Here is a 24,938-nt window from a genome sequence, read left to right on the forward strand (position 1 = left end):
TGTTTATGTCTCTGTGTGTGTATGTCTCTGTGTGTGTACGTCAGTGTTTATATATGTGTTTATGTCTCTGTGTGTGTATGTCTCTGTGTGTGTACGTCAGTGTTTATATATGTGTTTATGTCTCTGTGTGTGTATGTCTCTGTGTGTGTACGTCTGTGTTTATATATGTGTGTATGTCTCTGTGTATGTCTCTGTGTGTGTATGTCTCTGTGTGTGTACGTCAGTGTTTATATATGTGTTTATGTCTCTGTGTGTGTATGTCTCTGTGTGTGTACGTCAGTGTTTATATATGTGTTTATGTCTCTGTGTGTGTATGTCTCTGTGTGTGTACGTCAGTGTTTATATATGTGTTTATGTCTCTGTGTGTGTATGTCTCTGTGTGTGTACGTCAGTGTTTATATATGTGTTTATGTCTCTGTGTATGTCTCTGTGTGTGTATGTCTCTGTGTGTGTACGTCAGTGTTTATATATGTGTTTATGTCTCTGTGTGTGTATGTCTCTGTGTGTGTACGTCAGTGTTTATATATGTGTTTATGTCTCTGTGTGTGTATGTCTCTGTGTGTGTACGTCAGTGTTTATATATGTGTTTATGTCTCTGTGTGTGTATGTCTCTGTGTGTGTACGTCAGTGTTTATATATGTGTTTATGTCTCTGTGTGTGTATGTCTCTGTGTGTGTACGTCAGTGTTTATATATGTGTTTATGTCTCTGTGTATGTCTCTGTGTGTGTATGTCTCTGTGTGTGTACGTCAGTGTTTATATATGTGTTTATGTCTCTGTGTGTGTATGTCTCTGTGTGTGTACGTCAGTGTTTATATATGTGTTTATGTCTCTGTGTGTGTATGTCTCTGTGTGTATGTATGTCTGTGTGTGTACGTCTCTGTGTGTATGTGTGTCTGTATGTCTGGGTGTATGTCTGTGTGTGTGTATGTCTCTGAGTGTGTGTGTATGTCTGTGTGTGTTTGTCTCTGTGTGTATATGTCTGTGTGTGTGTATGTCTACGTCAGTGTTTATATATATATGTGTGTGTGTGTGTGTGTGTATGTGTGTGTGTATGTGTGTGTGAACTTTTAGAAGAAAAACGGTCACTGACAGGAAACACATGCACGTGTTGTGTGTATGTGCGTTTGAGGAAATGCCGTTTTGTGCGCACAGGGAGGGTCTGCGCTCACTTCATTCACACTAAAAACTCCATCTTTAGTTCTTCTTTGGTTTATTGATCAAGTTCTGTTCTGAGCAGTTTTTCCTGATCCAGGGTTCAGTCCGTCATGGAATCTGGAGGCGCGTGCATTGAAACAACAGCTTCAGTCCACCTTCATGGCTTTGGATCGAACCGGATCATAAACGGTACCGTGCAATACTTTTCAGAGTTCATGCCATTATTGATTCCACTGATCAACACGCTTTTTCTTGCATGGAGTTTTTCAGCAGAGTTTGGGTCACTTGGGGACACTGAATCCAATCCTGGTTTTTGACAAATCACATCACATTTTTGAGATATGAAACATATTTCTTGTATCAAGCACTGAAGCAAAAGCTGCCGTCTCACACACCTCTTCAGCGCCATAAATTATATTACGGCTCCTGTTCACATTTTGCAAATCTGGTTTAAAAACTGAAGCTGCTTTTGTGGATGATTAGTGGTGTAAAACGTGTGAGTGAATGACCAGTGTTGCCACAGTTACTTTGATAAAGTAATCCAATTACTGATTACTCCTTGAAAAAGTAACTTAGTTACTTTACTGATTACTCAATTGTAAAAGTAACTAAGTTAGATTGCTAGTTACTTTTTTAGTTACTTTCCCCAGCTGTCAACAACAACCCTCTGCCACCTCAACATGACAATGATACTTGTTTTGCCAAAACTCACTTTATAGTCACCCTTTCTTGGCTTAAAATAAATACTTTTATAAAAAATATACTTTTTATTTACGTTTTATAAAAAGTAAAATAAAGACCTCTTTCTTGACCTCATATTTAACTGTTGACAGCACTGTAACAGTAAAACCTGCAGTTTGTAACCTACATAGTTTATAAATGTAACTATTAAATTCTTTCTAACATTTTTCTAACATTTAAATTCTCTCTAAACATTTTACTTGTCAAAATTATTATTATTATCATTAGTATTAGTAGTTGTACTAAAAAAACGGCTTCAAAACTGGACCTTTAATCTAGGGGTGTTGTGGGGGCGCACATCCCTGCCCCACGCCCCCATTCCATCTGGATTCGCCCCTGCTTTCGCGTTTGAGCACAAAGAATAGATAACATTTATTTATGCAGAAAACATGACCAGATTTACAGGTAAGAAAGTTTTATTGCGTTTTCACATCATGTGGTCCTCAGAAAGAGAGTTTAGGTGCATTTGAATGGAAAATAGTATTAGTTGTTGACGCGTCATGGTGGATCAGCTGTTTTTAATGAGCAGATACAGAGCAGCTCAGCTCAGAATTCTAAATAAAGGAGAAAAAAAAGCATAAAAATGTCTTTGTTGTCACCACGCTTTAAGAGGTGAGGACGAGTCGTAGCTGCTGCAGAAAACCACGGATGAAACGGTCACAGCTCGCTTAAAGTGGGCAGTTCCCCGACCCCTTGCCCACGGACCAAGTTTAATGCTGCTATCGATCCACAATGTACAAGGTCTATTAGATAAGAAACCGACACTTATTTTTTTTTTTAACTATATGGATTTGAATGACGTGCTATTCCACCAATCATGCTTGAACCCTCGTGTGCATGTGTGAGTTTTTTCGTGTCGGTGACGTCATTTCCCTGTGGGCAGGCCTTGAGTGAGATGTGGTCCCGCCCTCTCGGCTGAATTCCTTTGTTTCACACGCTGCTCCAGACGGCGCGCGTTGCTTTATCAAAATTTTTTCTGGACCTGTGAGGAATATCCGAGTGGACACTATTCGAGAAATGAAGCTGGTTTTCGGTGAAAAGTTTAACAGCTGATGAGAGATTATGGGTGTTTCTGTCGCTGTAAGGACTTCCCACGGAGCGGGACGTCGCGCAGCGCTCCCAGGCGCCATCGTCGGCCTGTTTCGAGCTGAAAACATCCTAATTTAAGGCTTAATTCACCCAGGACGTCGTCAGAGAACAGAGAAGATTCAGAAGAGGTCGGCATGAGGACTTTATGCAGACATTCCACTGTTTAAGGACATTTTGTAATGAAAGACGTGTGCGCAAATTCGCCGAGTCGTTTCTGTGACGACTCGGCGAATCTGTGTGCACCGCGACAGGAAAAACACCTCCGTGTTGAAAACCATTTGTAAAATTCAGGCGGCTTTTGATGGCTTTCAACAAGTGAGTAACTGAGAAATTGTTTAACAGCTTGGGCATGTTCCAACTTGTCCGTTAAGGTTTCCAACGGATGTGTTTTTCCTGTCACGACCCCCTGCGGTCGGGTCCGGCCCGACATGCGACTCTGCCCGCACGTTCTTTCATTACAAAATGTCCGTTAACAATGGAATGTCCGAATAAACTCCTCATGCTGACTTCTTCTGAAAGTTCTCTGTTCTCTGACGACTTCCTGGGTCAACAGAGCCTGAAATGTGGAAGTTTTCAACTTGAAACGGTGAGACGCTGCCGCCTCGAAGCGCAGATCGCCGTCAGGCGCCGTGGGCCGTCCTTAAAGCGACACTACCAGACCAAAATCTCTCATCAGCCGTTAAAATTTTTACCGAAAACCAGCTGAATTTATCGAATGGTGTCCACTCAGTTGTGCCTTACAGCTTTGAAAAAATTTTGATCAAACAAAGCAACAGTCTCTGAGCCATTCCTAAACAATGAAAAAACGACGAGAGGGTGGGCGACTCCTCACTCAAAGACTGCCCACAGGAGAATGACGTAACCGACAGGCGTGAAAAAACTCTCGCATGCCCACGAGGGTTCAAGCATGTCTGATGTAATCACACGTGATTCAAATCCATATGGTTTTTGAAAAAAATAATAAGGTCGGATACTTTTCTAACAGACCTCGTAAAAATAATAGTAACGCACAGTGACTTGGAGAAGTAACTTTAATCTGATTACTGATTTGGAAAGATTAACGCTTTAGATTAGTTGTTACAAAAAAAAGTGGTCAGATTAGAGTAACGCCTTACTAAGTAATGCGTTACTGGCATCACTGTGAATGAGCAACTTTTGTGTCATCCATCAATACAGAACATGCAGACTGCAACAATCCTGATGTGACAGAGGAAATCTGAGCTCAGATTCAGAATCAGTTCACAAAGAATATGAGGTCTGTTAGAAAAGTATCGGACCTTTTTCTATTTTTCAAAAACCTGGTGGATTTGAATCACATGCACTTGCATCAGCCAACCTTGAACCTTCGTGCGCATGCGTCAATTTTTTCATGCCTGTCGATTGCGTCAGTTGCTGGTAAGCAGCGTTTATGTGGGGTGTGTGTTGTGCTCTCTGTGGTTTTTCATTGCAAGGAAAAAGACGGAACAACTGGAGCAGCGCCGCATCAAATTTTGCCAGAAACTGGGCGACAGTCAGGTGGAAACCATTTGGATTATTCAGACGGCTTTTGGTGGCTTTTCAGTTGTGTGACTATCTGAGAAATTGTGGAAGAGCTGGGCATGTCACAGCATGTCCTGTGAGACTTCAACATGAAGGTGCTTTTGCTCTGCCGTCAGCAGCTTCGGCATGAATTTCACCGCCACTCTTTTCATGGCCAAATCTTCTGTCACAGTGGAATGTGCCGAAAAAGTCCTGATGTCCACCTCTTCTGCAATTTCTCGGACAGTCACACGACGGTCCCACATCACCACAGCGTTCACTTTGGAAATGGTCTGGTCATTTCAGCATGTTGATGGCCGACCGGAGCACGGCTCGCTCTCCACCGTTGTGCGGCCGTCTTTAAACCGGTTGTATCGCTCCTTAATCTGTGTGATGCCCAGAGGATCGTCACCGAAAGCCGTCTGAATAATCCGAATGGTTTCCACCTGGCTGTCGCCCAGTTTCTGGTAAAATTTGATGCAGTTGCACTGCTCCATTCGTTCTGCCATTTCCTTGCAAAGAAAAACCACAGAGAGCACAACACACGTCCTCACACAAAGGCTGCTTACCAGAAAATGACGCAATCGATAGGCATGAAAAAATTCACGCATGCGCACGAAGGTTCAAGGTTTGCTCATGCAAGCACACGTGATTTAAATCCATCAGGTTTTTGCAAAAAAAAAAAAATAAGGTCGGATACTTTTCTAACAGACCTCGTATGTCCTGATCCAGCCCTGTTGGGCTGTTATTACAACCCCTGGCAAAAATGATGGAATCACCGGCCTCGGAGGATGTTCATTCAGTTGTTTAATTTTGTAGAAAAAAAGCAGATCACAGACATGACACAAAACTAAAGTCATTTCAAATGGCAACTTTCTGGCTTTAAGAAACACTATAAGAAATCAGGAAAAAAAAATTGTGGCAGTCAGTAACGGTTACTTTTTTAGACCAAGCAGAGGAAAAAAATATGGAATCACTCAATTCTGAGGAAAAAAAATGATGGAATCATGAAAAACAAAAGAACGCTCCAACACATCACTAGTATTTTGTTGCACCACCTCTGGCTTTTCTAACAGCTTGCAGTCTCTGAGGCATGGACTTAATGAGTGACAAACAGTACTCTTCATCAATCTGGCTCCAACTTTCTCTGATTGCTGTTGCCAGATCAGCTTTGCAGGTTGGAGCCTTGTCATGGACCATTTTCTTCAACTTCCACCAAAGATTTTCAATTGGATTAAGATCCGGACTATTTGCAGGCCATGACATTGACCCTATGTGTCTTTTTGCAAGGAATGTTTTCACAGTTTTTGCTCTATGGCAAGATGCATTATCATCTTGAAAAATGATTTCATCATCCCCAAACATCCTTTCAATTGATGGGATAAGAAAAGTGTCCAAAATATCAACATAAACTTGTGCATTTATTGATGATGTAATGACAGCCATCTCCCCAGTGCCTTTACCTGACATGCAGCCCCATATAATCAATGACTGTGGAAATTTACATGTTCTCTTCAGGCAGTCATCTTTATAAATCTCATTGGAACGGCACCAAACAAAAGTTCCAGCATCATCACCTTGCCCAATGCAGATTCGAGATTCATCATTGAATATGACTTTCATCCAGTCATCCACAGTCCACGATTGCTTTTCCTTAGCCCATTGTAACCTTGTTTTTTTTCTGTTTAGGTGTTAATGATGGCTTTCGTTTAGCTTTTCTGTATGTAAATCCCATTTCCTTTAGGTGGTTTCTTACAGTTCGGTCACAGACGTTAACTCCAGTTTCCTCCCATTCGTTCCTCATTTGTTTTGTTGTACATTTTTCGATTTTTGAGACATATTGCTTTAAGTTTTCTGTCTTGACGCTTTGATGTCTTCCTTGGTCTACCAGTATGTTTGCCTTTAACAACCTTCCCATGTTGTTTGTCTTTGGTCCAGAGTTTAGACACAGCTGACTGTGAACAACCAACATCTTTTGCAACACTGCGTGATGATTTACTCTCTTTTAAGAGTTTGATAATCCTCTCCTTTGTTTCAATTGACATCTCTCGTGTTGGAGCCATGATTCATGTCAGTCCACTTGGTGCAACAGCTCTCCAAGGTGTGATCACTCCTTTTTAGATGCAGACTAACAAGCAGATGTGATTTGATGCAGGTGTTAAGTTTTGGGGATGAAAATTTACAGGGTGATTCCATAATTTATTCCTCAGAATTGAGTGAGTCCATATTTTTTTCCTCTGCTTGGTCTAAAAAAGTAACCGTTACTGACTGCCACAATTGTTTTTCCTGATTTCTTATAGTGTTTCTTAAAGCCAGAAAGTTGCCATTTGAAATGACTTTAGTTTTGTGTCATGTCTGTGATCTGCTTTTTTTCTACAAAAGTAAACAACTGAATGAACATCCTCCGAGGCCAGTGATTCCATAATTATTGCCAGGGGTTGTATTTTGAACTCTTTTTCCATGTTTGTGCTCTGATCCTTTTGGATTTCTTCATCATGCCATGTATCATAGTCACGCTTCAGCTGGGCTTGTTTCTTGTTCTTGTCAGGTTTTCATGTTCATGTTATCTTTGGTTTTGTTTCTGTTAACCTTGTATTTGTTCACTCTTGGTCACTTAGTCACTCCAGTCTTAGTTGATTCTGTTTACTTCATTGCTTGTATTATGCTTTGGTCACTGGTTCAGTTTTCTTTTGAGCATCTTGTATTCTTAGCTTAGTTCTGTTTATCACATTTTTGTATTATACTTTAGTCACAGGTATTTGTTATTATTTATCTTCAAGTATTTTGTTTGATTATGTTCCATTTGTCACTTATTGCTCATCAGTTAGTTCTTTTTATTTATTGCACTATTCTGTAGTCACCAGTTTTGTTTATCTGCTGTTCTCATTTCTGTTGTTTTCTCTTGTACTTTTATATTGGGTTTTTGCTTTCTGTTAATTAGTCAGTTCCTGTTTAGTTTTGCTTCAGTATTGACTTTCTGATCAGTTCTCATAGTTTTTTCTTTTGTACTTAATATATCTTGGTTTTCTTTTAGTTTCCATGATTCTTGCTCTGTCCTGGTCCCCTAGTATCAGATTCTGTTTTTGCTCTGTTCTCACGTCGTCCTCATTTGTTTGTGTTCACTCCACTTCCTGCACCCGCCTCGTTTCTTTGTCTCCCACACTTTGAGTCTGTCTGTTTTGCATTTTCATTCACTCCCGCTCTTGCACCTGCTCACGTATCTTTGTATCTGATATCACTCCACTTTGTGCACTCCCTTCCCCATTATCTTGCCATACTTAACCTTTGTCTTCCCTGGTCATGCCCTCACTCGATTGTTGAATGATTTCGCTTTCCAGCACTCATGACTTTGCCTTGTTTTGCCCTGAATTCAGCCTGCCAGTATTTGACCTTGTTTTGTCCATGACCATGATTTTGTCTCGACCTTTGATGGCCGCCACACCGTGTATTGTGACCTCAGCCTGTTTTTTCGACCAAGCCTCAGCCTCGCGTCCGTCTGTACCTTTGCTCCGCTGCTGGACCTTCTGTGAACCAAACCCCTGCCTGTTTCAACGATTAACCCTAATTCAAACTGCACCTGCTGTGAGTTTGCATTTGTGTCCACCCTGTTTGTGCCTCGCCCTGACAGTATATACAAGAAAAAAAATGTTGACCAGTGTTATTGATTCTTGATTACAAAGTTCAGGTTTTTGAAGGTCTTTTGTCCAAAGCATCAAAGATTTGTTTCAAAAACAGCTTAAAAGTTTCACAATCAAAGAAACCGATTAATTGATGAATGAAGTATCAGAGATCAAGTCAGTCGATCATTGTCTCAACTACTTTTCACTCTTTGAGAGTGATGGTTTCATCAATCAGTCTCTCTTTGGCAGCTCACTCACTTTGGAAGTATCTTTGCAGTAAAAAGTACTGTTCATTAGACCTGTTCAAAATGTCAAATGTGACCAAATCTTTTGGGCCACATGTTGTTCTTGTTCCACGAATAAAATATAAGATTTGATTGTAATCGGACATTGTTTAGGGGTCCCCACAAAGCAACAATTTTCCCCATACAAGCAAAAAGGGGAAACGACTTCCAGTCATGTTCTCCTCTGTGTGACCAATCAACCAGCACTGTTTGCAATTAGAAGCCATCACATGTTCCTGTAAAAGAAAAATAATGGCGTGAGAGTCTTCTCCCGTTTGGGTGAGGTTGTCTTGCCAGCGGACGGAGAGGAACATGTGTTATCTTATCTGACTGAGTTCAGATTTGGTCTGCACCTATAAAACCCCAAGTGGAACAAAAACAACATGTGGCCCAAAGTCTCTCACAACTTTTTTTTTTTCACTATATAACATAAACAGCCCTAATGTTCAAGTACACTGAAGTACTGGGGGATCCCGAGGCATTCCCAGGCCAGTGTGGAGATATAATCTCTCCACCTAGTCCTGGGTCTTCCCTGGGGTCTCATCCCAGATGGACGTGCCTGGAACACCTCCCTTGGGAGGCACCCAGGAGGCATCCTTACCAGACGCCCAAACCACCTCAGCTGGCTCCTTTCAACGCAAAGGGGCAGCAACTCTACTCCGAGCTCCACATGGATGACCAAGGTTCTCACCCTATCGCTCAGCGATACACCAGCCACCCTCCTGAGGAAGCCCATTTTGGCCACTAGTACCCACGATCTAGTTATTTTGGTCATAACCCAACCCTCATGACCATAGGTGAGAGCAGGAACAGAGATTGACCATTAGATTGAGAACTGGTCGGTTGTTCTGCGACCAGGATGGAACCCACATTGCTCCTCTTCAATCAGAGGTTCAAGTATCAGCCGAATCCTCCTTTCCAGCACCTGTCATTGGCACACATGCTCTGGTCCCCGTTTTTTTTTAAATATGGGGACCACCACCCCAGTTTGCCACTCCTTAGGCACTTTCTCAGACATCAATGCAATGTCAGCATTTCTGGGCGGATCTCATCAACCCCGTGCTTTGCCACTACAGAGTTGTTTGACTACCTCAGTAACTTCCACCAGGGACATTGATGATGAGCCCCCATCAGCTTCCAGCTCTGCCCCGACTATAGAGGGCGCTCCGGTTTCATGCAGGAGATCCTCAAAGTGTTCCAGCACTGGGGGGTCATGTGGGTTCACCGAGCAAGATGGACGCTTGAGAGAGCTCTCCCGATCGAGGCCCTCCAGTTTACTTTATTTCGCTATCAAAATCCGCTTCTCAGTAATGAATGGTTGTTACTGGCCGACTGTAAATGTTATCGGGTGGAGTGGTATTTGTTTTGGAGTGAACAGTGACGACCAGGATGGCAGCAGCTAAACAAAGTGTGGTAGCTAGCAGCACGGCGGCTAATCCGAGGCCCGCTAGCCAAACTGCGGACTCCGGTGTGTTAATGGAAATACAGCAGTCTCTACAGAAAGCTATGGAAGAAATGGCTAGAGTTCGTCAGCTTCTGACAACTCTACAAAGTGATGTGAGTGAAGTGAAGCAGGCTAATGTGGAGCTACGTGGTGATATGGACGGAGTCCTGCTGGGACTGGAAGAGGCCGAGCAACGCATCTTCGAGCTGGAAGACGATAACAAGAAGCTTCGCCAGTCGGTAAATAAAAGCACAAAAAGATGCGAGGAACTCCATCAGGCAGTAGCGAATGCAGCTAATTGAGATAGACGCCAGAATTTACGCCTGATTGGGTTGAAAGAGAGGATGGAGAACGGAAAGGTGGAAGAGTGTGTGCAAAGTATAATTGCTGAAGCACTTGGTGTTGAGCTCGACCCGATACAGTTACAGCGGGTGCACCGTGCACCTGTGCCGATACCAGAGGACAATAAACCACCAAGACCGATAATAATCAGGTTTCTGAGCTACTTGGAACGAGAACGGGTGCTCGCCGCTGCGAGGGAGAAGTATAACAGGAAAGAGAGTATCATCTGGAAAGGCTGCAAGCTGTCATTTTTCCCTGATATGACCAGTGAAACAGCGGAAAAGAGGAAAAAGTTCACGGACGTCAGACGGAAGTTGCACGAGCTGGGTGTACGTTTTACCCTGGCTTATCCAGCAGAGTTACGCTTCACCTGGAAGGGTAAATGGGTGAAGTTTACGGACCATCGCCAGGCTATGTCCTTCTTAAGTAACAACGAGGAGGAGGAGGAAATGGCAAAGGAACTGCAGTAATGCGGCTTTTGGCAATCCACAGTTTTTTTTTTGTTTTTTTTTTCTCCTTTCCCTTCTTTGTGGGGGGGGGGGGGGGGGGGTAAATATGGGTACACTGTGGAGGCAATTGCACATATGGACATTACTTTGTAATCTGAATATAAGGTGGTTCTTGGCCATAGTATATTGATCATTTTCAAGGTCGTTTGGTTACTTTTGGTTAATAACAGTTATTTGAGAAATTATAATGTATACAGGAGGGAGAAGTAGAGGGGGATCTCTGAGGGCGACCACTCGTGTGTCACATGGACCACGTTTATGGGAGGTTTCTCTCTGAACAGAGAGTGGGGGGGGGGGTATGGGGCGGGGTGAGTTCATGGGGTTACTTCAATTGTTTGTTCTTAAGAATATGTTTTTTTTATGTGTATTTGAGTGTTTAAATGGAGAAATAATGGCACTTTTTTCTTTATATTTTATCTTTTCAGTGGCAGCCAGGTCTGTTATAATATATATTTTTTATAACGGCTAAGTGTGTAAGAATGACAACTTGGAATGTAAATGGACTTCAGAACCCGATAAAGCTTAAGAAATACCTAACATACCTGAAATCACAACAGACTCAGGTGGCCTTTATACAGGAAACACATTTGTCAGACTCAGAGGTACTTAAATGAAGGAGGGACTGGGTGGGGCAGGTGTTTCACTGTTCATATACAAGTAAGAAGCAGGGGGTGGCTATTTTGGTACACAAAAAACTTAATTTTTCTATTATAAAAGAACAAAATGATTCAGAAAGAAAAGTGATATGTGTGGAAGCTAATGTTAATGGGGTTAAGGTTAATTTATGTAATATCTACGCCCCGAATATAGAGGATGCACATTTTTCCCATAAAGTAAACAAAATAATGGGGGGCTTGTCAGGGGATCATACAATAATTGCAGGAGATTTTAATCAAGTTTTAGATGTTGCATTAGACAAGACCACCTTCACCAGAAATAAACCAAAAGACAGAATGGCTATTACGCTAATGATGGAAGATCTTGGACTAGTGGATATATGGCGAGTAGTCAACCTGAGAGAGAGGGAGTATACATTTTATTCACATAAACACAAATCACATTCCAGAATTGAGTACTTTTTAATAAGTAATAATCTGGTTGGGAATGTATCAGATTGTATAATGGGATCAATAGCCTTAACTGATCATGCCCCTGTGCACCTGGGAGTGATTTTGGAGCCAGATCTTGGTAGAAGGGGTAGATGGAGATTAAATGTGTCTTTGTTGCAAAGCCCTGAATTTCTTAAGTTGCTGGAAGATGAGTTGAATAGTTTTTTCAAAATTAATATAGGCTCAACAGAAAAGATTGGAACAGTTTGGGAGGCATCAAAAGCTTATATGAGAGGGCAGATTATTGCTTATGCCAGCAGACAAAAAAGGGAACATTCAAAAAAGATAACATTGGAAACAGAGTGTAAGGAACTGGAGAGGAAACTATCAGCACACTATTCAGACAATACACTGAAACATGTTTGTGACCTAAAATTACAGATAAATGAAATATATAATTAAAAAGTTGAATATACCCTATTTAGACTAAACAGTATTTTTTATGAGTGGAGAGAAAACAGGTAGGCTGTTAGCCAGGCAGCTTAAAAAGAAAGAGGCTAGTTATACAATACCTGCTATTAAAGATGAGACCAGGGTACTTAAGACCAGTACTAGTGACATAAACAAGGTCTTTTTGACATTTTATAAGAAAGTTTGAGTATATGATAAACAGAGGTGTGACAAATTCTTTCCTAAATTTCATTTGGCAAGATTGACAGAAGACCAGCAGAAAGGTTTGGACAGTCCTATAACAGTGGAGGAGGTGAGAAAGGCCATATCTTTAATGAAAGTAGGAAAATCACCTGCATTAGATGGGTTTCCATCTGAATATTATAAAAAGCTAATAGATAGACTGGCTCCTGTTCTAACTGAGGTTTACCAAGAGTCCTTTTCATCGGGAAAGATGCCTGACACATTTAACAAGGCTTTGATTTTGCTTATTTACAAAAAGGATCCTACAGTTCCAGGTAGTTTTAGGCCAGTGAGTTTGATTAATGTCAATTGCAAAATATTGACTATGGTTATTGCCCTAAGAATGGAAAGAATATTGCCAAGCCTGATTCACTCGGATCAAGTTGGCTTTGTGAAGGGAAGAACTTCATCTGACAATGTCAGAAGGCTCTTACATCTTATGTGGGCGAGTAGAAATAATAGCACTCCAACAGTGGCTTTATCATTGGATGCTCATAAAGCCTTTGATAGAGTAGAATGGAGCTTTCTTAAATATACTCTTAGAGCATTTGGGTTTGGCGAGGGATTAATTAGATGGGTGAGTGTTATTTATTCCGATCCAAGGGCGGCAGTTTTAACAAATGGATTGGTATCGCCATTCTTTAGATTAAGGAGAGGGACAAAGCAAGGGGATCCTCTCAGCCCCCTGTTATTCATATTATTTTTAGAACCATTAGCGGCTGCTGTTAGAAACGATGAAAGCGTCAGGGGAGTAATCCACGGTTCAGAAGAGCATAAAATGTTTCTGTATGCTGATGATGTTTTGCTCTTCATAAGAGACCCTTCCTCTTCAGTTCCAAAGGTTCTATGCATAATTGACAAATTTTCAGAGCTATCAGGCTATAAAATAAATTGGCAAAAGTCAGAAGCTATGCCAGTGTCAAAGGGATGTCTCCAACCACTTCTTTCTCCATTCCAGTTTAGGTGTGTTCCAGTCAGAATGAAGTATCTGGGAATTAGGTTATGTTCAGAACTGACAAACATAATTTCAATAAATTTAGAGCCATTATTACAAAAATTGAAAATGAATTTAGATAAGTGGAAATTGTTGAATCTTACTCTGTGGGGTAAAATTAATACTATTAAAATGTTGGCTGCTCCTCAATTTAATTATATATCAATGATGATACCAATAGGTAACATTTTTTTTTAAACAATATAATTTATTAATTAGAGATTTTCTTTGGAATGGTAAAAAAGCAAGAATTGGAATAGTAAAACTCACAGCTTTGAGGGAATGTGGAGGGCTGGCTCTTCCGGACCTGGAATTATATAATCTTGCATTTGAAATGAATAAATGATCTAATCATTGGAAAAACAAGCAACCGGAGGTAGGGTGGATTAAACTGGAAAAGGAAATTGTGGCCCCATTTAACATTATTCAATTGCTTTCCCAAAAATCTACAAATTCAATACAACATAATCCAATCATACAACATTCACAGTGGGCACGGGCAAAGACACATAAAATATTACGTATCTCTCCATACAAACAGATCTATTCTTCGGTATGGAATAACCCGTTAGTGCGTATTGGAAAATCTCCCTTTCTGTGGCGGAAATGGCTTGAACAAGGGGTGTACAAAATAGAACATCTATACAGAGAGGATAACTTTATGTCATTTAACATGATAAGAGAAACATTTAATCAACATTTGGTTGATAAAGGGGACTTCTGGAAATATTTACACATTAGGAGTAGCGTGGGCTCAGTGTTTGGTTTAAATCAGATACAGAAAGAGAGTACATTACAGGATTGGTTGAATAGGCCAAGTACTTGGCAAACTGCATCAATGTTTTATAAGAAACTTTTGGGTTATCAAGGTGCACTTTGTAATGGCTTAAGATTGATCTGGCAAAGGGATTTACAAATTGAAATTAGTGAAGAAAGGTGGAGTAATATAATTTCAAATATAGGCTGGGCAACTAGAGATGCCAGGAGCAAGTTTATCATTACAAAGTGATACATCGATATTATTTTACACCGTCAAAGCTGTTCAAAATGGGACTACTTCAAAGTAACGTTTGTTGGAAATGTGGCATAGATATAAGAACATACCTGCACTGTCTTTAGGAATGTCCATTGGTCTTTCCATTTTGGACGGAGGTCATTAAAAACCTGGAAAAATGGACTGGGATAACTATCCCAGCAGTACCACAATTGTGCCTGTTGGGAGATAAGTCCTTCTTGTCCCCTTCATCTGCGAAAGAACTATTTGGATTTTTGATGGCTGCATTTATAGTGGCCACCAGATCAATTCTACAGATTTGGAAGAGCCCCCATCGGCCTAAACCTGAGGACTGGATTATACTGATGTCAGAGACTGCAGCCTATGACGCGTTCATCTCCAAAATACATAAGGTCCATGAGAAAACCAGCAAAATCTGGTTATATTTCATGTCATTTCTTAAAGAACAAGACTCTGCTATCATCAAAATACCATAATTGTGTCATTGATTATTTTACACATTACATTTCAATTTTTTTTTTTTTTTTACTTTTTATTTGCTTTGCCTTTTTGGGTTGTTATAAGCAGTTGCTTGTGTGAAAAAGGAAAATGAATAAAAACTTGAATGACAAAAAAAAAAAAAAAAAAAAAAAAAAAGTGTTCCAGCACTGGATTTCCTCCTCAGTTGACATTATGAAAATAATAATTAATCTCAACAGTAAGTAAGGATTAAACAACTCGAAGCCATGCGTTATATGGTTTGAATGCCCGATGCGGAGTCTGAAACACCATGACGCAAAGCTTCTAAAATCATGTCCAGTTTGTCTGATGTTAAATCTTTACGCCGTTGCTTTTGCTGTTCTTCTCGTCTGCTTTCCTCCTCTTTCCATTCCTAAAACATTTTATTTTGGCCAAAAATATTAAAATTCACTTGGAAATCCATGTTTTATTGTGTTTCTGTCATTCACCTGTCATTGTTAAAACACAGCTGATCTGCGCCAACAGATTTGCACGTTGCTATGGTGACGACCAGAGCAGAGTGATTATAACAGTGACTTAACTTGCTGAACTACATGTGCGTATACATGAAAATAATGCATGCCAGTTAGATGTGGAATTCTCACTGACCGTGGTATAATGCATATTAATAATTTTATGTGTGTGTGTATATATATACACAACCCCAATTCCAGTGAAGTTGGGACATAGTGCAAAATGTAAATAACAGAACAACAGAATAAAATGACTTTCAAATCCCCTTCAATCTATGTATGTCCGTGTATGTGTGTATGTCTGTATGTATGTCTGTATATGTATGTGTTTGTGTGTATGTACATCTGTGTGTGTGTGTGTGTGTATGTCTGTATGTATATTTATCTAATAGATTACAATTTGTTCATGTAAATGGGGAATCTTCTTCACAGACTAAAGTTAATTATGGAGTTCCACAAGGTTCTGTGCTAGGACCAATTTTATTCACTTTATACATTCTTCCCTTAGGCAGTATTATTAGACGGTATTGCTTAAATTTTCATTGTTACGCAGATGATACCCAGCTTTATCTATCCATGAAGCCAGAGGACACGCACCAATTAGCTAAACTGCAGGATTGTCTTACAGACATAAAGACATAGATGACCTCTAATTTCCTGCTTTTAAACTCAGATAAAACTGAAGTTATTGTACTTGGCCCCACAAATCTTAGAAACATGGTGTCTAACCAGATCCTTACTCTGGATGGCATTACCCTGACCTCTAGTAATACTGTGAGAAATCTTGGAGTCATTTTTGATCAGGATATGTCATTCAAAGCCCATATTAAACAAATATGTAGGACTGCTTTTTTGCATTTACGCAATATCTCTAAAATTAGAAAGGTCTTGTCTCAGAGTGATGCTGAAAAACTAATTCATGCATTTATTTCCTCTAGGCTGGACTATTGTAATTCATTATTATCAGGTTGTCCTAAAAGTTCCCTAAAAAGCCTTCAGTTCATTCAAAATGCTGCAGCTAGAGTACTGACGGGGACTAGAAGGAGAGAGCATATCTCACCCATATTGGCCTCTCTTCATTGGCTTCCTGTTAATTCTAGAATAGAATTTAAAATTCTTCTTCTTACTTATAAGGTTTTGAATAATCAGGTCCCATCTTATCTTAGGGACCTCGTAGTACCGTATCACCCCAATAGAGCGCTTCGCTCTCAGACTGCAGGCTTACTTGTAGTTCCTAGGGTTTGTAAGAGTAGAATGGGAGGCAGAGCCTTCAGCTTTCAGGCTCCTCTCCTGTGGAACCAGCTCCCAATTCAGATCAGGGAGACAGACACCCTCTCTACTTTTAAGATTAGGCTTAAAACTTTCCTTTTTGCTAAAGCTTATAGTTAGGGCTGGATCATGTGACCCTGAACCATCCCTTAGTTATGCTGCTATAGACGTAGACTGCTGGGGGGTTCCCATGATGCACTGAGTGTTTCTTTCTCTTTTTGCTCTGTATGCACCACTCTGCATTTAATCATTAGTGATTGATCTCTGCTCCCCTCCACAGCATGTCTTTTTCCTGGTTCTCTCCCTCAGCCCCAACCAGTCCCAGCAGAAGACTGCCCCTCCCTGAGCCTGGTTCTGCTGGAGGTTTCTTCCTGTTAAAAGGGAGTTTTTCCTTCCCACTGTCGCCAAGTGCTTGCTCACAGGGGGTCGTTTTGACCGTTGGGGTTTTTACATAATTATCGTATGGCTTTGCCTTACAATATAAAGCGCCTTGGGGCAACTGTTTGTTGTGATTTGGCGCTATATAAATAAAATTGATATGATTTGAATGTCTGTGTGATTGTGTATATGTATGTGTGTGGGTGTCCATGTGTATGTGTGTATCATTTCTGAGAAACTCGAGGTTCTTGGGGTCAAATGTCAGTGGTGGCCATCTTCAGGCCCAGGAGTTGTTTCCACATGGTATCCCAAGGTGGTTCATGGTCATTTCCTGCTCTCTCTCTGTGTGTGTGTGTGTCTCCTCAGTCATGTGTTCCTCTGGATTGTGGCAGAACCGCAGCCTGGAAATGATCCTGAATGCGGGTTTGATCGTCGTCTTGCTTCTGTTCGATGGTGCAGCAAGCTACAGTGTGGACCAAGAGCACAGTCTGGAGTTCAGCGGCCCTTCAAAGTCCATGTTCGGATACTCGGTTGCACTGCATCGCCATGGAGCTCAGACCTGGTCAGGATTTGGATCTGTTGTAGTTCAGCTTTTCTCTGCAGAGACACGAGTGTAGATTTGAGCTGCTTGAGTGTCCGGTAAAGCTCCTCTGGTCCACCTGTGATGCACAGTTTGTGCAGTCACAGCCACAGAAACCTTCAGGGTTGTCTGGGAGACTTGGTAGCTTCCCTCACTCTTCTTCTTGCACTCAGTTTTTGAGAACTAGGTCCCAGAGAAACACTGCACAGTACCACACTTTGTATTTCTTAGTGATTGATGGAAATAATTTTAATATTGATGTTTTATTTCAAAGCCATTGTGGTGATATCAAGAGACAAAACTGCAAAAAAAAAAGAAAAAAAAAGTGAAATACTTAGAGGCCCGATGGACATCACTGTAAAGAAGTTCACGTCTTCTCAACTGTCCCTCTATGACATCTCAGGTTGGTGGTTGGAGCTCCGGTAGCTAACAAGTCCTTCAGCCCGTTGGCTCGATCTCCAGGAGCTGTTTACCGCTGCAGAATCACTGCCGAGCGCCAAACCTGCCAAGACATGCATCCAGGTGTGTCCCTGTCCCTGTGATTGTGTGTTCGTTGACAAACTGCTGAAAGATCAGCATCAGTGCACACCGAGTGTACGTGAGGCCGCTGACACACAGTGACCTGGTTCTTGTGCTCTTTGTGCAGTTCTGAACAGAGCTGGGCTTTAGACCTGGTTTTTGCTTTTCTAAATGTACATGTTTTGTCCTGACAGAAGACGTGGATGTGCCGGGTCCTCCCCCGTCACACATCCACAGGAGTGCACGGGTTTGTTGCTTAAAGGACAATTATGTTGGATGGACATTATCGGTGACACATGGCCTGGGGGGGGGGTGGACAACTCTGGCTCCAAGCTCAGTTTGTCAAGTGACCACTGGAGCTGTTTCATTCACAGAGTGAAGCTGTGTATGAAAAGCACCCCCACCCCCCCTCACAGGCTGCAACAAACACTGAGGCCCACACGGAAGCACAGTCTTTTTAAAACCATTACGGGAACTTTATTATAAAATAAGAGGATAAAAGAAAAGAAGAGTGAACGGACGTGGCAAGACGAACCCAGACCAGCACCAGAACCAGGACCAAGACCAGGATCAGACACAGCCGCTCCCCAACCAGCAATCCAGGAGAGATAGAAAGAGAGGAGGTGCCAGAAGAAGAGGGAGAGAGAGAGAAAAAGCAGAAACTCCCTCCTTTTATAGCTCCCCTAACAGGAAGTCTAATCAGCACCTCCCAGGTGGCCGAGACCTCAAGACAAACAGACACATTAAACAACACACAAATACATTAAGAAGGCAGGGGCCGTCACACCCCCCATAAAACACAGGTCCTAAGGACGCTGTGAAATGTGGTACTTAAACCAGGGCGCACGACAAGGCATCCGCTACCAGAATTTTTTTCCCTGAATATATGTTATGTCCAGATTATACGTATGGCTGGATGCACAAGGACCAACGAATCAAACGCAAGTTAGGCACTTTAACTGAGGCCTAAAACGAGTGGATTATGATCAGTATATACAGTAATTTTGTCCGCACCACCCAAATACACCTCAAAGTGCTTCAAGGCCAAAATTAACGCAAGTGTGTCTTTTTCCACAGTTGAGTAATTTAGCTGATGTTTATCAAATTTCTTTGAAAAATAGCTAACAGGTCTATCCACACCTGAACTATCCAACTGCATCAGGACCGCTCCACCCCCACATGACTTGCATCCACATACAACTGAAATGGTTCGTTTAAACGTGGGGCAGCCAACACCGGATCTGCACAGAGGAGCTTCTTCACACTCTCAAATGCCTGCTGACAAAGAGAAGACCAGACAAATTTAGCATCTTTGCACAAGTTAGTTAGCTGAGGAAAAGTTCTTACAAAAACACCAATAGTAACCAACCAGTCCAAGAAAACACATAAGTTCTCTCTTAGTACTGGGAACAGGAGATTCCTCCACTGCTTGAACTTTAGCCGCAACAGGGCAAACTTTCCCCCGACCAACTACACGACCCAAATAGGTAACAGTTGCCCTCACAAACTCACATTTTGCAAGACTGACAGTCAGCCTCGCCAGATGAGTGAAAAGCTCCTCCATGCGCTCCAAATGTTCTTCCCAGGTGACCGAATAAACCACCACATCATCCAGATACACCGCACAACCAGACATGTCGCCCACAATAGCATTCATCAACCTTTGGAACATAGCTGGTGCATTTCTAAGTCCAAACGGCATCACTGTGTAGGAAAACAAGCCTGACAGAGTAACAAATGCAGACACCTCGCGTGCACGCTTAGACAACGGCACTTGCCAGTAGCCCTTCAAGAGATCAAATTTACTCACGCACTTGGCAGAACCCACCTGGTCCATGCAGTCATCCATTCTCTGCAAAGGAAAACAATCTGGTTTTGTAACCGCATTAAGCTTACGAAAATCAGAACAAAAACGCGAGGTATTATCTGATTTAGGAGCCAAAATACATGGAGATGCCAAATTCGGCACGCTTGGCTCCGCAATGCCATTCTCCAACAAATATTTTACCTCCCCTTCCAGATGCTTGCGTTTATCCAAACTGATTCTGTAAAAGCGCTGCTTAATCGGCCCAGCATCCCCCACATCAATATCATGCTCAGTAAGATGTGTGCGCCCCGATATATCTGAAAACAAGCATGGAAAATGATTTATCAAATCACACCTGTTCAGCCTGACACCTAGGCAAATGACCAAGCAACACATCCAAGTTTGACAAGACTTCTGAATTCTTCAGACATCCCTGTACAAGAGCACTGTCCAAAGTACCAGCTTCACTGTCACTCCCCTCGGTCTCAGTGGCAGTGAGCTGTCCAAGGTACCAGACCTGTCAAGCATCCCAGTAGATCTACTTGCCATACATACCGCCGAAGCCTCAGCATCCTCCGTTGGCTGTGACTCCTCTCTGGAATAGTAAGGTTTCAACAAGTTGACATGACACACTTATTGCTTTTTCCTGTGTTCAGACATTGAGATTAAATCATTTTGATCAGAAAGTTTTTCAAGCACAGTGTAAGGACCACTAAACTTTGCTTGAAAAGGTGATGTGATGACCGGACAAAGAGCCAACACTTGGTCACCCGGCAAAAATGAACGCACCTCCAAACGCCTAACAAAGACTTCATTTGATTCTGTGCAGCAGTCATTTTCAACTTGACCAAATCTCTTGCATCATACAAGCGCCGTCTGAATCCATTAACATAATCTATCAGATTTTTAGGTGGATTTGGCTCCTTTAATCTGTCTGCCACTACAGCCAAAGGACCTTTCACTGAATATACAAAGACCAACTCATTTGGACTGAACCCAGTACTCTCTTGAGTGACCTCACGAACAGCCAGCATCAGCCAAGGCAAACCAGTCGCCCCCCAACTCAGTACAGTAAGCACGCAACAGCGACTTCAAACACTGGTGGAAACGCTCCAAAGTGCCTTGTGACTCAGGATGGAAAGCCGTCGCTTTATTATGCCGCACTCTGAGCTGCTTCAAGACCTGGCCAAACAGATGAGTTGTAAAGTTACTGCCCTGATCCGACTGTATGATCTTCGGAATGTCAAACAGAAAAAAACTGAGTAAGCGCTCACACCACTGCCCTAGCAGTTATCATCCGCAATGGATAAGCTGCTGGATACTGTGTAGCCTGACACATCACGGTGAGCAAGTATGATGACCCCGACCTTGACTGAGGCAAAGACCCCACACAATCAATTATCAAATGCTCAAATGGTTCAGATGCAACTTCAATTGGACTCAATGGAACTGGCTTCAATACAGTTCACACTCAAGTGACACTTTATGCAAAGGCACAAAGAGCACATTAAGACCCATCCCTCGAACTGGAACCCGCGTGCCTGTCTCCGATTCCCCAGACAGCAGCAACACATCAGCTCAGATAAATGAGTCAAACGCCCCTGTATCACGCAAAATTTTGACACACACCTTTTTATCATCACCCACCAATGAGACAAATCCCTCACGGATGAAAGGCAGGTACGAGTCACACGGTTCAGAACTCATGTTCTCCATTTTTAGTTCCACAGCATTATGCACCGGTGCAGCTAAACCTACTTCTTTGGGCTTAAGAAACATTCTTGACTTCAGCAGAGCACAATCTGCTTTAATGTGCCCACGCTTGTGACAATAATGATACACCTGATCACTATCACGCCAAACAGAGTTCTTTACATCCCCCTGTTTCACCCAACTGGACTGACCAAAGCCCTCCGAGTGCCCCTCTCTTAGCCCATTGGAACTAAGACTCAAGTTTGAAGTCACATTTTGTGAAAAAGACGTATGAATCAATACGTACTCATCCACCAAAAGAGCAGCATCTGAGACCTTCACAGCCTTTTGCTCACTGATGTAAGTTACAATCCTTTCTGGTACACAGGTCCTGAACTCCATCAAAATTAGCTCTCACAGCTGATCAAAGTTTTTAACATTTTGCACAGCGCACCAACGGTCAAACAACGCAGTTTTAACACGTCCAAACTCCACATAATTTTGATGATCAGATTTTTTATAACGCCAAAGTTTCTGTCTATAAGCCTCTGGCACAAACTCATATTTTCTCTCCACGGCGCTTTTCACTTTGTCATGAACCAAAGTATATTCCAGTGACAACAAAGCACACGTCTCCTGAGCTTTACCTGTCAGCACACATTGCAGCAGCAACGGCCAAACCTCCCTCGGCCACTTTAACATCCACGCGCTCAAACATAAAATATTTATCCACGTCCTTGTCATTAAAAGGTGGGATAAATCTAATAAACCTGTTCATGTCAAAGTCTGCTTCACCAGGATTAACAGACACACGACAGACACACGCGCCGCATCGTGTCTCTGTGCTTCTTCCAAATCCAGTTTACATTGTTCTAACTGAATTTCTTTCTCCCCGAGATTAACCTGCATTTCCTGCTCTCGCAGATTCATCTCCAAACGTTTCATTTCCAGCTGCAGCTCTAATTTGCTCAAATCAGCGTCAGCTGTCCCAGCTGCCACCTGGACCACCTCTGATGCAACAAATCAAATCAATTTTATTTATATAGCACCAAATAACAACAAACAGTTGCCCCAAGGCACTTTATATTGTAAGGCAAGGCCATACAATAATTACAGAAAAACCCCAACGGTCAAAACGACCCCCTGTGAGCAAGTACTTGGCAACAGTGGGAAGGAAAAACTCCCTTTTAACAGGAAGAAACCTCCAGCAGAACCAGGCTCAGGGAGGGGCAGTCTTCTGCTGGGACTGGTTGGGGCTGAGGGAGAGAACCAGGAAAAAGACATGCTGTGGAAGAGAGCAGAGATCAATCACTAATGATTAAATGCAGAGTGGTGCATAAAGAGCAAAAAGAGAAAGAAACACTCAGTGCATCATGGGAACCCCCCAGCAGTCTACGTCTATAGCAGCATAACTAAGGGATGGTTCAGGGTCACCCGATCCAGCCCTAACTATAAGCTTTAGCAAAAAGGAAAGTTTTAAGCCTAATCTTAAAAGTAGAGAGGGTGTCTGTCTCCCTGATCTGAATTGGGAGCTGGTTCCACAGGAGAGGAGCCTGAAAGCTGAAGGCTCTGCCTCCCATTCTACTCTTACAAACCCTAGGAACTACAAGTAAGCCTGCAGTCTGAGAGCAAAGCGCTCTATTGGGGTGATATGGTACTATGAGGTCCCTAAGATAAGATGGGACCTGATTATTCAAAACCTTATAAGTAAGAAGAAGAATTTTAAATTCTATTCTAGAATTAACAGGAAGCCAATGAAGAGAGGCCAATATGGGTGAGATATGCTCTCTCCTTCTAGTCCCCGTCAGTACTCTAGCTGCAGCATTTTGAATTAACTGAAGGCTTTTCAGGGAACTTTTAGGACAACCTGATAATGAATTACAATAGTCCAGCCTAGAGGAAATAAATGCATGAATTAGTTTTTCAGCATCACTCTGAGACAAGACCTTTCTAATTTTAGAGATATTGCGCAAATGCAAAAAAGCAGTCCTACATATTTGTTTAATATGCGCTTTGAATGACATATCCTGATCAAAAATGACTCCAAGATTTCTCACAGTATTACTAGAGGTCAGGGTAATGCCATCCAGAGTAAGGATCTGGTTAGACACCATGTTTCTAAGATTTGTGGGGCCAAGTACAATAACTTCAGTTTTATCTGAGTTTAAAAAGCAGGAAATTAGAGGTCATCCATGTCTTTATGTCTGTAAGACAATCCTGCAGTTTAGCTAATTGGTGTGTGTCCTCTGGCTTCATGGATAGATAAAGCTGGGTATCATCTGCGTAACAATGAAAATTTAAGCAATACCGTCTAATAATACTGCCTAAGGGAAGCATGTGTAAAGTGAATAAAATTGATCCTAGCACAGAACCTTGTGGAAATCCATAATTAACCTTAGTCTGTGAAGAAGATTCCCCATTTACATGAACAAATTATAATCTATTAGATAAATATGATTCAAACCACCGCAGCGCAGTGCCTTTAATACCTATGGCATGCTCTAATCTCTGTAATAAAATTTTATGGTCAACAGTATCAAAAGCAGCACTGAGGTCTAACAGAACAAGCACAGAGATAAGTCCACTGTCTGAGGCCATAAGAAGATCATTTGTAACCTTCACTAATGCTGTTTCTGTACTATGATGAATTCTAAAACTTGACTGAAACTCTTCAAATAGACCATTCCTCTGCAGATGATCAGTTAGCTGTTTTACAACTACCCTTTCAAGAATTTTTGAGAGAAAAGGAAGGTTGGAGATTGGCCTATAATTAGCTAAGATAGCTGGGTCAAGTGATGGCTTTTTAAGTAATGGTTTAATTACTGCCACCTTAAAAGCCTGTGGTACATAGCCAACTAATAAAGATAGATTGATCATATTTAAGATCGAAACATTAAATAATGGTAGGGCTTCCTTGAGCAGCCTGGTAGGAATGGGGTCTAATAAACATGTTGATGGTTTGGAGGAAGTAACTAATGAAAATAACTCAGACAGAACAATCGGAGAGAAAGAGTCTAACCAAATACCGGCATCACTGAAAGCAGCCAAAGATAACGATACGTCTTTGGGATGGTTATGAGTAAAGTATGTATGAGAAAGTCATGAAGTCATTACTAGTTAAAGTTAATGGAATACTCGGCTCAATAGAGCTCTGACTCTTTGTCAGCCTGGCTACAGTGCTGAAAAGAAACCTGGGGTTGTTCTTATTTTCTTCAATTAGTGATGAGTAGTAAGCTGTCCTAACTTTACAGAGGGCTTTTTTATAGA

At 41.7% G+C, this 24,938-nt stretch overlaps 1 protein-coding gene across 1 annotated transcript in view; it reads left to right on the plus strand.

Moving 5' to 3' along the window:
- Window positions 1-1,109: 1,109 nt before the first annotated feature.
- The window catches only part of itga4 (integrin alpha 4), a 259,368-nt gene continuing 235,539 nt past the window's right edge, over window positions 1,110-24,938 (plus strand). The window contains exons 1-3 of the mRNA XM_034186123.1: window positions 1,110-1,346; window positions 17,440-17,635; window positions 18,057-18,175. Of these exons, the coding sequence (XP_034042014.1) occupies window positions 1,268-1,346; window positions 17,440-17,635; window positions 18,057-18,175 (394 nt within the window). The 5' untranslated portion in view covers window positions 1,110-1,267. The remainder of the gene's footprint in view (window positions 1,347-17,439; window positions 17,636-18,056; window positions 18,176-24,938) is intronic.

This window comes from Thalassophryne amazonica, chromosome 14 (assembly GCF_902500255.1).
Source record: "Thalassophryne amazonica chromosome 14, fThaAma1.1, whole genome shotgun sequence".
NCBI classification, from domain to species: Eukaryota; Metazoa; Chordata; class Actinopteri; order Batrachoidiformes; family Batrachoididae; genus Thalassophryne; species Thalassophryne amazonica.